Here is a 13,926-nt window from a genome sequence, read left to right on the forward strand (position 1 = left end):
GCTATATTTCAAAATAGTATTCCCATTTGAAGTTTTATACATGTATTTTCATAGGTGCTCTTTTAATGAATTGAGGACTTTTCTTTTTTAATTAAAAAACACATTATTTTATGTAGTTGCCTACTTTGCAGAATAACTTCACAGGCAGTATGCCAAAATCATTTATTTCATTGATAGTTACCTATTGGGCAAGGTATTCTATACTAGGAGCATAACAGGATTCCATTCCAACTTCAGACTCTAGAAATCAGTACTCCCAAATCCCACCACGAAGTTCTTCAGTCTGTTAATCAGCTCTAATAACCCCAAAGATGCTGATATGCAGTTTAAAAGAGGCCTGGTAAAATTGTTGATAGCATTGTTTCTGATTACCTTAACCTAGTTTAATAAACCTTAAAAAAAATAAACATTTCCTCAGAACTTCATATAGATCAAAACAGCAAACTTCATTTTGAGAAATCAAAACAATCTAACAATTTGATCATAGTGCAGCTAAAGATGTTCTGAAAAACATGGTGGGACAATTAAAGATGCTTTTAAAGTAATCAGTTTCAGAGATCCGACTAAAAACTATGAATATTGAGCGACAAAAACTCTGCATATGAGGATGCTTCTTTAGCATTAATTTATTAGGGAAGACTAGAATCTTGCCTAGAGTATATAATAAAAAAAATTGTTTAATGAACAAATTGTTTAAAAACTGTTTGTGCTTATGTATTTCCAACTTATAAAGACCTATCCATTGGCAATATTTATTATTGGTTTACTCTGTGCCTAGTTACTATTGAGACCATCAAATAATTATTAAAAGGCATGGCTGGCCCTTATGTAGTTTGCCAATAACTGGTTTGGTTGTACTTCCATTTTTTTCCAGAGAACTTACAAGTGGGTAGGCAACCATAGCACACACAGAACAATTAAACATTAGCACAAGACTGGAGTATAATTGAGTGAAAGTTATGTGGTACTGACCATACCTGTTTCTGGAATTTAGTGAACGGAGAAGTCAGGCTAGAACCATAGGCAAGGTTTCCTGGAAAAAGTGGAACATGAAGTACACTTTGAAGAATGGGGTGGAATTTTATTAAACTAAAGAGAAGAAATGTAATTCCAAGCAAGGAGCATGTGAGGAAAGGTCTGTTAGCCTCATTTTATGAAATATGAGAGGGACAATCTCATGGTAAACACAGTGGGCGATATGGTGCATAGGGACTATGGGGAAATTTCCAGTCTGAAAGCCAGACCCAGGTTTTTTGTTGGCTGCTTTGTTTTTTGCTTTGTATTGTTTGAGACAGGGTCTTCCTCTGTCACCAGTCTGGAGTGCAGTGGTGTGCTCATGGCTTACTACAAACTTCAACTCCCAGACTCAATCTTCCCACCTCAGCTTTCCAAGTAGCTGGGACCACAGGCATACACCACCATGCTCAGCTATTTTTTTTTTTTTTTTTTTTTTTTTTTTGGGAGAGCTGGGGTCTCACTATATTCCCCAGACTTGTCTCAAACCACCCAAAATGTTGGGATAATAGGTGTGAGCCACCATGCCTGGCCAAGGACCCAGGTTTTTAAACTTGAGCTAAATAAAAAGTAGGGATCTATCTTGGGCTTTGGAGCAGAAAGACTTGTCTACAGGTATTTGAAAGGAATGCTTTGACCCAGCTGGATCCCAAAGGGTCCATTCACCTATGGACTCAACGTGGTCCAAGATGAAGCCAGGAGCTCTGCACAGAAACTCCTTATCCTTAACCTTCCTGAGCTGATAGTTCTTGGAATTCTTGAGTTATTAAGAGGAATAAACTATATGTATAACCTGGTATATCAGCTTCCTTTTAACCATGTAAAATATAACTGACAAGCAAACGATAACAAGCCTGATAAATATGTTATTTCTTTTGAGAGTCAAAAGTCTACCTCATAAGAAGCCTTGATGCTAATGGAATCTGAGCCAGTGAGTTGTTCTTTAAGAACCCAGTGGCCTCAGAGCTTACTGGGGTTCATCTCCCATATCTCTGCTCACCTAAAACGTTCCTGGCCCTGGTGACTGCCTTTTCTAAGCTCCCTTCACTGTCCATCGCCCCTTGTAATGGACTTGTTATCCTTCACACCGCGTTATACATTCAGACCAACAGCAAGACTTGCTGGTTTAGGTGCTGTCCTGTCCCTTTAGGGGTTAATTTGTATATCTCTACCCTAGCCTTTTGTATGTTGATTCTAATCTCAGAGGCTAGTCTTATTTACCTGGTCTCTAAATTATTGGCCGGGTGGGAGTTAGGAGAGGCACCTCACTGTTCCTCCCAGGCATGCGTAGGTGCTCTGACAGTAGTAAATTTGGGAGGGTTATTAGAGAAGACAGAATCCAGAAAGGTCAAGAAACTTCTTAGAATCCAGAAAGGTCAAGAAGCTTCTTAAGTGATACACAAATGGATTAAAACGCAGGGAACTGGCTAATTCTCCTTTCTCCTGCACTTACTCTGAGATCGTGAATTTCCCAGCGTTACTTCTTTGGATCAGCATTTCTTCTTCTTGGCTCCATTAATCTCTGTCCTTTCCCATTGTTCATTAGTAATCCAGGTATGGTGTGATATTCCCTTATTAACTACAGCCTCTTGGGCAAGCTGGATGTGTTTTTACCCAGTGACTCTTCCCCACCTGCACAAAGGCAAAGGCTGAAATTATCCATTTACAGTAATTTTGATTTCCTCTAATACATGGTATGACTTTGCTCATTTTTCATACAAGTAGATACTGAAATGTATTGAAGAGTCTTAAATAAGAAGGATATTTTGTTTCCGAGAAGCCTATATGAAGTTTCATTTCACGGCAGAAAAGCAGATCATTATACAAAAAAGAAGAGGCCCTAGTGTTAATTATATGTGAAAGAAATGATACTTATTGATTAACTCAAGGCATAGTATCAGTGCTTCCTTAAAGCTATAATAACTGAAATGAAAAACAAAAGGTCAGCCCACCTCCCATGGGATTTTTCCACAGAGCTATTATAGGTTATGACTCTAGCCAATCTTCATAACATTAATATTGAAAATGAGTGCGATACCCACAAAAAGTGGCATGAAAACAACTCAGATACTTGTATTTTGTTGCTGTGACTTTGCAGCTGGTTCATTTTGAAATACAAAAGAGAATGTTTTCTTATGAAGATGAAGTTCTACCATGTTGATTTTAAACCCTAATGTAAGCTCATGGAGCTCCAGGTGAAAAGCAATAATGTTTCTGAGAGGAGCAAAAACACCTTTAACCTTTTTGCAATTTAGTGTGCATGTACGTCACGTTTGAATTTCTTAAATTCACAATTTTAAAAGATCTGGACGTTTCCTCAAATACCAGAATTCTATAGATCTCTTATTTAATTTCCTGTTGTGGTTCGATTATTTAGCTTGGGAAAAAATGGCCCAGCTCACAGGGTTGAATTTTCCGGATCTGCATGGATTTCAGAGCAGGCTAAAAATATAGGAAAGATTAGTTGGGAGTCTTTGGCCTTACATATATATATATTTAAATTTACATATATATGTATTTTCTTTTTAAAAAAAAATCAGGTGGACAACAAGGAGCTGATGAAACATGCTCAAATCTGCAGTGAATTTTCTGAAATTGTCCTCAGTACCCCTATAGCCAACTAAGAATTCCTGCAGGGAGTTTCATAGACCAGAGGCAGAAAGTTGGTGGGAAAAGGGGCCCATCTGATGGGCTGACAGAGGTTGCCAAAAGGCCCCAGGTGCTGTTTTGCCTGGGATGCTCTCTCCATATCCTGCTGCTCTCAGTTTAAATCTCTAAGATAGCTTTGCCCTGTTGAGTTAGAGCACATTGTTCTGTAATTGTTCATCAATTTACTGACTCTCTGGATGTCAGGCTCCTTGAGAGCAGAAATGTCTTCCAGGCACATAATAGGCACCCAGTGAGTATGTGTTATTTGGCATACATTTCCTATTTCTGGATGAGTTGGGGTGAAAGCACCTCAGACTTACCCAGACTTCAGTTTTAGTAGTAAATAGCTGTTCTATTGGTTTCTAATTTGAGGAGTGGCACAGGTGGCTGGTGCCCAAGCATAGAATCACATGGATGATGCTAACAGGGACAGGCGTTTTCACTTCCCATTACCATCAGGTTCACAGGGTACCATCCACCATCTGAAGAGATAACGCCCAGTGACCACACATGTTAAAATAACAGAGTATGGCAGGCTTGCCTGAGCGTTGGCCACATTGCTTGAGGTTAATGGCGTGATTAGTGGGTTGTCCGCCTTGCCAGGCTGCTCTAGCAAGGAAAGGTGAAGGTAGCATCCCCTGCGAGTATGTGAAAAGTCTTAGATTGGAGCCATGTCTAAAAGGAAGCAGAGGCTTCACTGTAGCAGACTTGCAGGGGTATGTTTAGGGTGAGAGGCACAGAGGGTGAGTTGGATGTTTCATGGGAGTAGCTTGTCTTGCATTCCATCTGTGAATAAGAGATATACCATGCCAGAATGAATGGAGAACTTGGCGTGCAAAGGAGAGCAGTGCATGACCAAATAAAAGAGGTGGCTAAGAAGACACAGCTGCTGGTTTGGGGCTTAGATAAATGTTCTCAAAGTGTCAGTTTCCAGTTAAGCCTGTCATAGAATAAACAGAAATTTTAGAGGAATGGCCTTGTTAGGCTTTGCAATTTCTGGAGTATATCACCAGGATAGTTTGGATGGTTAACACAGAGTTCTATTTTTAGCCCTCTTGAGTGCAAATAGGAGCTCATGTACTTGGCACCCGCTGGGAATTTTCCACTCATCTCCCATTTAGAGAGGCACTGATCTAACCCTGGGCCCTCGGAGGAGGCCTTGCTCATATTTCAGTCAACCCACGGTGTCATCACCCAGACCAGGCATAGTTTGGAGAACGGAGGGGAATAGTGACTTGAGAGCCTTTCCAAGGGAGTCCTGGGTGTTCAACAGAACCTAAGGGCCTTGCAAGACCACACTGGATTCTGTTGAATCATGAAAGTTGGAGGAATAACTTTTGAGGCAAGGAGCAGTGAATGGAAGATTCCCTTAAGTTCACTCTTGCCTAAGGAACATTGTTCCTGCAGTCATAGCTATTGACTCATTTCATTGCAGGGCAGCACTACATCATTCTGGTTTGGCTTGCAGGAAGCAAAAAGTAACTTACTTGATGCAGAGAATTCATAAATTAGAAGAGTTGCTATCATTTCAAAAACAAGCACTTGCGGAAGAAGGGCTGTCGCCAGACTGCACAGGCTGGCCTTAGCGAGCCAGAGCTGAGCTGTGCCAGCATCTTCAGCAGGAACATATTCAGAGGTCATCAGACAGCATCATTCTAGAGGCTGGTGGGGAAAACTAAACAGCTACTCTCTCAGAAGCTATAGCCCAAGTAGGCTATACTGAAATAGGTCCAGACACTGGAAACAGGCTAACGTGCAACTCACGAGTCAACACCCAGGACAAAGACAGGCAGTTCAGGCTGTGGAGTGGGCTGTGAATGCAGCCAGGGTGTTGTTTCATTGGACAGAGTAGTCAGGAGTGGACCCTGCCTCTCTCCCAGTCAGACATGAAAGGCTTCTTGGTAATAAGTGCTCAGATCCAAGCTGAGGCTCAGTGCAATTTGGATCTTGTTGTTGCATCTGTCTAAGCATGACTAGGAGGGGAAATATTGATGTGCTTGTGTTTGATGAAGAGTGTGGACAATGTGTAGAAAGTCCTACCTTTGCCATTTCCTGGTGGGTTGAGCAGAGGACAGCCACTTCACCATAGAGCCCCAATTTTCTCCTCCATAAAGGGAAATAAGACCCAGGATCCTCTGGACAGTGTCTGGAGGAGTAAATGACATAAAGGGCTTACCTCGTATTCTGCCTGGACTACAGAGAGTGTTTGATGCTGGACAGCTTGAATCACCTGTAGTAATTGATAAATAATACTTAGCCAGGACTTGCCAGAGTTCTGTTCTTTTCCTTGACACTTTCGTCATCAGGTTTGTTACTTATCTTTGGCAGCAGCAAACCTTACCAACCCTTCCTTGGTAAGCCATGTGATGACTATAGTTTGGAACTGGCTGCTTTAGAGACTGAACTTGCAAAAGGATGGGGATGAGGGTGGATGGGATCATTTTCATTGGGTCTTCGTGATCTGTTTTAATAGCCTCTGCTTCCCCAAAGGGAAATGGTACAAGGTCTCTAATCTCACTTCTATTTCCTTTCCACTGCCTTGCCTATCTTTCTCTCTCTCTTCCCATTCCCTTCCTTTCTTTTCTTGCTTTTTTTTTGTTTGTTTGTTTTGTTTGGTTTGGTTTGGTTCTCACTTGGTTTCCATCAATCTTATTTGTGTTTCTCCTAAAGCAACAGATGGATGGGGAAGGCCTGGCCCCAGAGCATCAGCATTAGCTTTTCACAAAAGTGATTCAAGTCTGAAGATCTTCATCAGCAATCTCCCTCATAGTCAGCACCATTCCGCAGAGGCCTGTCCCTCTCATAGGGCCTTCTGGCCACTCCTTCCCCACATGCCTGATTCTTCTGTGACTAGGAGTGTGGACTGATTTGTTGTGATGTGGGAGATCCTTAGGGCATGACTCTGTTAACATGCAGCAGGGGCCGTGACAGGGAGGCGAGGGAAACGTTGGCTCTGAGTTAGAAATTAGAATTCATTTGTTGTTTTTGTTATGTTCTGATTGCTCACTGCCTGGCCCAGTCTAAGTCTTTGCAACTCTTATTGCTCTGAGAATGAACGCTGTATAATACTATTTCTGTACTGATAAGCATAGTATTTCAATTCTCTGGATGTATTTAGGAATTAGAGAATATGAGTATTCAAAATTATTCTTGACAGTGAAAGCAAGTTAGTTTTTCCACTAGGTTAAGATTATTTCAGGGTCAATACTGAAATTAGCACTCTCCAAAATACCAAATTTGCTTAACCTACAGGAACACGATTGTCATCTGGCCATATTATGCTGCTGTTAGAACGAGCATATAATCCCTGCAAACTGTCTAATTAGAACATGTTCCCTGTTCTGGCTTCTCCAATCTCTGAACCACATCAAAAATTAAGCAAAATCAGGGCAGACCAGGAAGGTGCTTAGAGAAACAGAGCATAGGCGAGGCACCGTGGCTCACACCTGTAATCACAGTACCATGGCAGCCACAGATTGGGCAGATTGCTTAAGCCCAGGAGTTTTAGACCAGCCTGAGCAACATGGTAAAACCTTGTCTCTACTGAAAATAAAAAAAATTAGCCAAGCATGGTGGCTACTTGGGAGGCTGAGGTGTGAGGATACCTTGAGCCTGGGAGGTGGAGGTCGCCGTGAGCCATGATCAGGCCACTGCATTCCAGCCTAGGTGACAAGAGTGAGATCTTGTCTCAAAAACAACAAAAACATAGACAAAAACAGAGCATGAGACTGATATGCAAATGCTAAATGTATTTAGATAATTAATATGGAAAAGCACCATTTAGATGGTTGCAAATGAAATAAAAGGAAACAACAGAAATATAATCACAACTGACTCTTGTATGAGCTTGCTAAGTGCTGGAAACTAACTACATCACATACATTATTTAATCCTCATGACAGCCCCGCACAGTGGGTGTGGCATTAGAGTAGGATTATTGAGATAGAGTAGGATTATGCAAGAAAATACATGCTCTCAGGTGTAATTGCTAGCTTTGAAATTTGCTATGGGCTGGGATGGAAGGAGAAAACTTCATTAATGAGATGGGAGGTGTCCATTTTATTCTTGACAGTCTTAGTCTCTTTGGGATGCAGTAACAAAATATAAACTGGGTGGTTTATAAACAACAGAAATTTATTTCTCACAATTCTGGAGGCTGGGAAGCCTAACATCTAGGCTCCAGCAGATTCAATGTCTGGCGTGGGACACTTTCCTGTAAACAGTGCCTTCTGGCTGTATCCTCACATGGAGGAAGGGGCAAGGATCCCTCTAATTTTATTCATAAGGGCTCCACCCTCAAGACCTGATCACTTCCCAGAAGCTCCACCTTCTAATATCATCGGCTTGGAGGTGAAGATTTCAACATATGAATTTTAGGGGGACATAGGGGGATACGTACCTTCAGACTATAGCATGGTCCATTGTCCCCCTCAGAGGACAGATCTAGTGGTACATTTTCTTAAGGAAACCATTAGCTCATAATTTTTTACTCCCGTGATGAAAATAGCTCTCAGCATATTATGAAAACAGAGTTTTATTTTTGGCATGATGAATATTATGACACGGCTTAGCAAATGCCCTTTGGATAACCCGAGACCCTCCCACCAACCCAAAGCAGCACACTTGTTACCCGCGTCTAAAAACAGCACACCAGAAACAATATTCTAAGAACGGTCTGGTCACATTCAGCACACGTCCTTCAGAGGTGCTGAAACCAAAGGCAACAGTGGTTAAGGGAGAAAGAACATTCTCAAGGCCCCGATGATATTCATGCTAGGTATTTGGTCCACATTTTAGTCAAAATTCGCTCTCTGGAAATCAGTTTGCTTTGAGAGTTCATTCTGCAGAATTGCAGACTTTCTTTGAAGGCCTGTATTTTTGGTTTCTCTAACTTGAAGAGAATATATGTAGCACATCTTTTCTGGTTATTATTAGTAATAAAATCATAATACACTGTTTATAGTGACTCAGTAACGCAGATTACAAATTCAGCATATCTTGCACTACTTCCCTACTTTATGTCAGAGAATGTATTTGATTTAAAACAGCTTAGCAGTCATTTAGTTATATGTGGCATTTTTTGCACTAAATGGTATTTCAAGTGTGAGATTTTCTCTTTTTCATCTATTGATGCTGACAGTGGAACAAAAAACTTGGAAACCTTAAATATTGTTATTGGTCACATTACAAAGAGAAAGGTTTCATGCTAAGCCTTCTGCCCTGATCTGTATTATTGATTAGGTAACTAATCATGTATGGACAAAAGGGTAAGCTTAAAAAACAGTTGGTAAAACAAGCATTTGGCCCTCAGGGAAATATGGGACAGACTTTTTTAATGGTCAAAAATCTCATTGTAATGATAATAATAAACATTATATAATAATATATGGCAGTAGATTAACGCATGTGACATAAATATGCAAAAAATTATTGCAGGATGATATACAAGATTGTAATCTAGATGAAAGCACAACCACGGGTATTATTAATATTATGATGCAAGCTTTGTCATTTGAATGGGATATAAATGAATGAGTCAGACTTGACTTTGTAAGTTTTTATATGCTTATGTAACATGAAAATTATCTCCTTAAGGACTGGACTTGTGTATAATGGCTTAATATGATTCATTAATTAAACATGTGAAAGTGCTTATCTAGCATAAAACTAGGGGACTCCCAGTATCCGTTTTGTTTTTTCAGAATGAAAGTGCCCTTGTGAAAGAAAAAGAGCTGTCAATCGAACTTGCGAACATCAGGGATGAAGTTGGTAAGTAGGGCATTGAAAATGAGGAGCATAAAGAATGTCTTTTCCTGATTCCTGTGAATGTGTAACAAAAGCAGTTATGCCTCCTGTAATAAGCCAGTGCAGACCTGCCTAGATGAATGAAGTATTTCACCCAGCACAGTGGTGGGCTGCTGTAGCCTTAGCGGGGAACCATAATTTTCACGTCTCTGTTGTTATAAAGACAGCTTCCTAACAGTTCACAGTGGAACTCATCAGTCCTTGACTCTGCTATTTGCAGACAGCAGCACATACATCAGTCTGCATTGATCCATCTGGGTCCCCTCTGATAAAAATGAGGTGCTGTCTGCAAGGTGCAGATGTTCCATGGCTTCCTGCCACTGTCTACCCTGTTGCGAAATACTCCGTGATCTAGAACAAGGTCAAAAACACAAATCTGGTTGGATTAAAAATATGAGAGTTCACGCTGAAATTTCTAATCTTTGACTGATGAGATGGTTTGGTTCAGTCTGAACCACAGAGACCTTACAAATAAAATGATCCCCAAACACTGGGGATGTGGCTTTCACTGTAGGTCAAGGACAGGACCAGGTATTTGCCATGTTCTCATTGCTTGATCCCATTTTCCCTCTTGACCATCTGTTATTCTCTTTCCCCAGGAATCAGTCATCAAAGCTGAAATACACATGACCTGTTCCCATTGCCCGCTATTCCTCTCCTTACCAGTGAGCACTTCTCCTCCTTCACCTAGTGTGGTCCTGGGAGCAGCCCACCGTGTGCAGGGTGTGGCTTCCTCCATGAGTGAAGGGATGGGAGCAATCCCAGGTGTCCTTGGCAGCCATGCAGATATGCAGAAGGCTGGACTTCCCCATGGACCGCAGGCCCTCAGGTGTGCAGTTGACAGAATAGTGAGATCCAAGCTTAGCTTTCTCCAGTCCTTTTTTATTCCTCTCTCCCTTTTTAAAAATGTACTTTTTTTCTTCTCTGTAAGTTATGTGACTTCTTTGAAGTTAAATCAGGACCGCAATGGTCTCTTCTCCTCTCTAAGGACAGCAGGTGCTTGTGGGAAAGCAGCAAATAACAGGCCCCTTCCCAGCCTTGCTTGTGTGTGATCTGGAGCAGCAGACCCGGGACTGTTTCGATTCTTTTCTAAGGAAAGACTCATCACCCTTCACCTATGGAGTCACAGGTCCCATGTGATTGGCTGCCCTCTCGTGCATGCACAGGTGCATGCGCGCGCGCGAGCACACACACACACACACACACACACGCACACTGAGGGCTATCCTTCTTAGTGACTCCTATGGTCTCTTTAAAAGGTCCTTCCTCCTCCTTCCCCACTGATGGAAACCACCATATCAAAAAGGAGTTCCTCCTTCCTCATCTGATGAACTGCAAAGACTCACCCTCTCCACTCATCTGCTTTAGGGCCTGCTCTCAGTTGGAGGTGACTCTGAGGCCTCTTCTCCTCAGCAAAGCTGCCAAAGAACAGGTTTCACCTCTGCTGACCTTCAGGTCAGTTCCCAGGGGATGTGGAGGTGGAGACAGCTGGGAGACCTTGCCTCGCCCCCTTCTGGAATCCACCCCGCCACCTTGTAGAGGTAGAGACCCTTTGAGATGGCACTGTTGGGGCAGCTCAGAGGCCTAGGCTAGAGGTTCCAAAATCCTCAACTCACAGTGATCACAATGTCTCAGTAATTTTTTTTCACAGTCTCAAGGCCAAATAAATACCTCATAGCTCTACTTATTAAGGAGGTAGGTCTAAGCCACAAGTGTGTATGTCCTAACAACTTGGTGGCCATTTGAAAAACTGAACATACATTGAAAGAAAAAAATATATTTTTGTTTCATTCTTAAGGAACCACAATGGCTTGCTTGTGATTGGGTGCCACACAGCTTCTCGAACCTTGGCATCTGATTGGATGAGGCCATCCTCGTGTCTTGTTTCACACTGATTTTCACGGCATACTTTTTATCACAGCAGCAGCCAAAACCTCAGCTTCGCAAAGACATGATATCATCAGAGGGAATGAAGTGTGAGCTAATGTTACGCTAACGTCAAAACTCTGAACCCCCCAACCCAGCAGTTCGCATGGTGTCCAGCAGGGAGACAGCACTGGTGTGTTTCCCCTGGAAGTATTAATAGAAGGAACCCTGCAGTGCCCTGTGAGTTTGCTGCAGTGGCCCAGGATGCCTCAGCACACAGTTTGTGAACCACAGGCTTAGGGACACTTCCCTGCCCTCAGTGGCCAGGAGACTTGAGTGTGAGGAAGGTTGGGTCTTAAGAGACTCAGGAACTAAAAGATGCTTATGAGTTATGGTTCAGCTAAAAAAGTGTGCAGTGTTACCCCCTGTAATTTCTAGCTCCTGCCAACTTTCCACCTCTTTTAGCAAGTTATGTTGGTCTTAGTTAAGGGAGTGATAGAAAAGCATTGAATTATGTGAGAGCTATCAAGTCTGTAGCCCTGAAATGCTGTAAGCCAATCCCCGAGTATGCTTTTCTGTGAAACAGATGAGTTTCTAGGGGTTTCCAAGGCTTGGCAGTTCTGAGCATGGGCTTTAGGTTCAGGAGGGGCGAGCTGGTAGACCTCTCTGTCCCTCAAGTTCCCCCTCATAAAACAGAAAGTCAATTAAAGAAGATAATGCTGATGAAGCATTCCATAAAGGTGACTCTCATAACTATCCAGTGTGTAGCACCTTGAACCCAAAGGTAAAAGATGGAAATTTCTACTCCAGGGTGAATTTCTCCCCAGAGAGACATGTGCACTCCCCATGGGCAAGCTCTGGCTCTGGGGGCCCTGTACCCCCTGATGCAGTTGTGTTGGGTGCTGGGTGTGCCAAGTATGAGGCTGCTTCTCTCTGTGCTTTCCCGAAGCTTCTAAATGCAGCAGGCACTACCCAAGGATTACATTGGGTTTTGGGTTTAAGTCTTATTTGATTTCTGCATAAGGGCTAAGAATAGAACCAGAATTATCTGCCAGATGAAAAAGCATCCGGAGGGAGGGTGGAAGGCCTTGGCAGAAGCACTGCCTGGTCCCTTCAGCCCAGCTCTTATCCCTGCAGACAGTTCAGTGGCAAGCACCCAATCCACAGCAGAGATTGCCTTGGTGAAAAAGAAAGACCAAGGGGAATGGGGGGATCAACAGTCAACTGTAAAGCGCATTAGCTCTGGCATCTTGACATGCACTGTCTTCTCTTCCTTGCCGGGAGAAGAGCGTTGAGCATGCACACCTGGCTTACAGGTGACCCAGAGAGAGGTGTGGCCATTCCCTTCCCCTTAGCACCAGCCCTGTCCTAAGTTAAGGCTCGTGTCAGCTGAGTCTAATGGGAGCTGGAGGTGGAGGGATGTGGTGGGACGTCGGAGAGATGGAATTCATAAGAACTCTAAATTCAGACAAGGAGGAAGGGAAGATTAAAGTCAGAATAGTTAGGTGTATTTATTGCAGATTCCAGAACAGGGCTTTCCTGTCTCCCAGATCTAAAAATTGCTGCTTAAACTATTTCATACCCATTAAATTGCTGCCCTAAATTCCACCAATATCTATTAATAAGTACCCATCTATTGTCCAAACTTTTGAGGTCAATAAATGCAATCAAAAGCTTTGGTATCTGGGCTGGGTGCATTGGCTCATGCCTATAATCCCAGCACTTTGGGAGGTCGAAGTGGGTGCATCACCTGAGGTCAGGAGTTCAAGACCAGCCTGGCAAACATGGTGAAACTCCGTCTCTACTAAAAGAATACAAAAAATTAGTCTGGTGTGGTAGTGGGTGCCTGTAATCCCAGCTACTGAGGAGGCTGAGGCAGGAGACTCACTTGAACCCGGAAGGCAGAGGTGGCAGTGAGCTGAGGTTGTGCCATTGCACTCCAACCTGGGCGACAAGAGTAAAACTCCATCTCAAAAAAAAAAAAAAGCTTTAGCATCTGGTCAGAGTCAGCTTTGTCTGTGTTTGCAGGCATGATGCATATTAGAATCACCTGCAGTGCTGCCCTAGGCAACACAATGAAAATATATGCCAGTGAGGCCTAGGCCATTTTGTTTTAAAGCCCCTTTATTAAGAACAGTGAAGCTGGAGATTCAGTGAACTACACCGGAGGAACAAGGAGTTTGATTTGGGCCAGGGACAAGGTTGAGGCAGGGAGTACATCATTTGGGATAGGCCCTGGGCAGCAAGTCACGGCCAAGGGAGAGCAGCATAGGTGGGTGGGGAGAGGTGCAGAAAAGGAAAATGCGAAAGACAAATCGCACTTGTTTGGAAATTACACAGAAGCTGGTCTGGCTCCTGAGAAATGGCAGAGGATATCCTCTTCTTCACTCCTGTCTCCTTCCTTCACCTTTGCCTGTCTGCCTGGGGGATTCCGTCTTCTCAAGTCAGCCACCCTCCTGGTTAGATGGGCTTTGGGGAGCTAAGCATGGAAAGTAATCCCTGGTGCATCTGCAGACACTGCCCATTGATACCTTCCCGTTTGTGACATCGCTGGTGGTATCATGCCTGAATCTTCTAGGTCTGTAGTTTGAA

At 42.9% G+C, this 13,926-nt stretch overlaps 1 protein-coding gene across 6 annotated transcripts in view; it reads left to right on the forward strand.

Annotated features, from left to right (window-relative positions):
* The window catches only part of MTUS2 (microtubule associated scaffold protein 2), a 797,713-nt gene that overhangs the window by 720,605 nt on the left and 63,182 nt on the right, over positions 1-13,926 (forward strand). For all 6 annotated transcript variants that reach the window (XM_064361726.1, XM_064361722.1, XM_064361724.1 and 3 more), the window contains one exon: positions 9,366-9,432. In XM_064361726.1, the coding sequence (XP_064217796.1) occupies positions 9,366-9,432 (67 nt within the window). The remainder of the gene's footprint in view (positions 1-9,365; positions 9,433-13,926) is intronic.

Source organism: Aotus nancymaae, unplaced genomic scaffold (assembly GCF_030222135.1).
Source record: "Aotus nancymaae isolate 86718 unplaced genomic scaffold, 86718_ANA_hifiasm-v0.15.2.pri h1tg000043l, whole genome shotgun sequence".
Lineage (NCBI taxonomy): Eukaryota > Metazoa > Chordata > Mammalia > Primates > Aotidae > Aotus > Aotus nancymaae.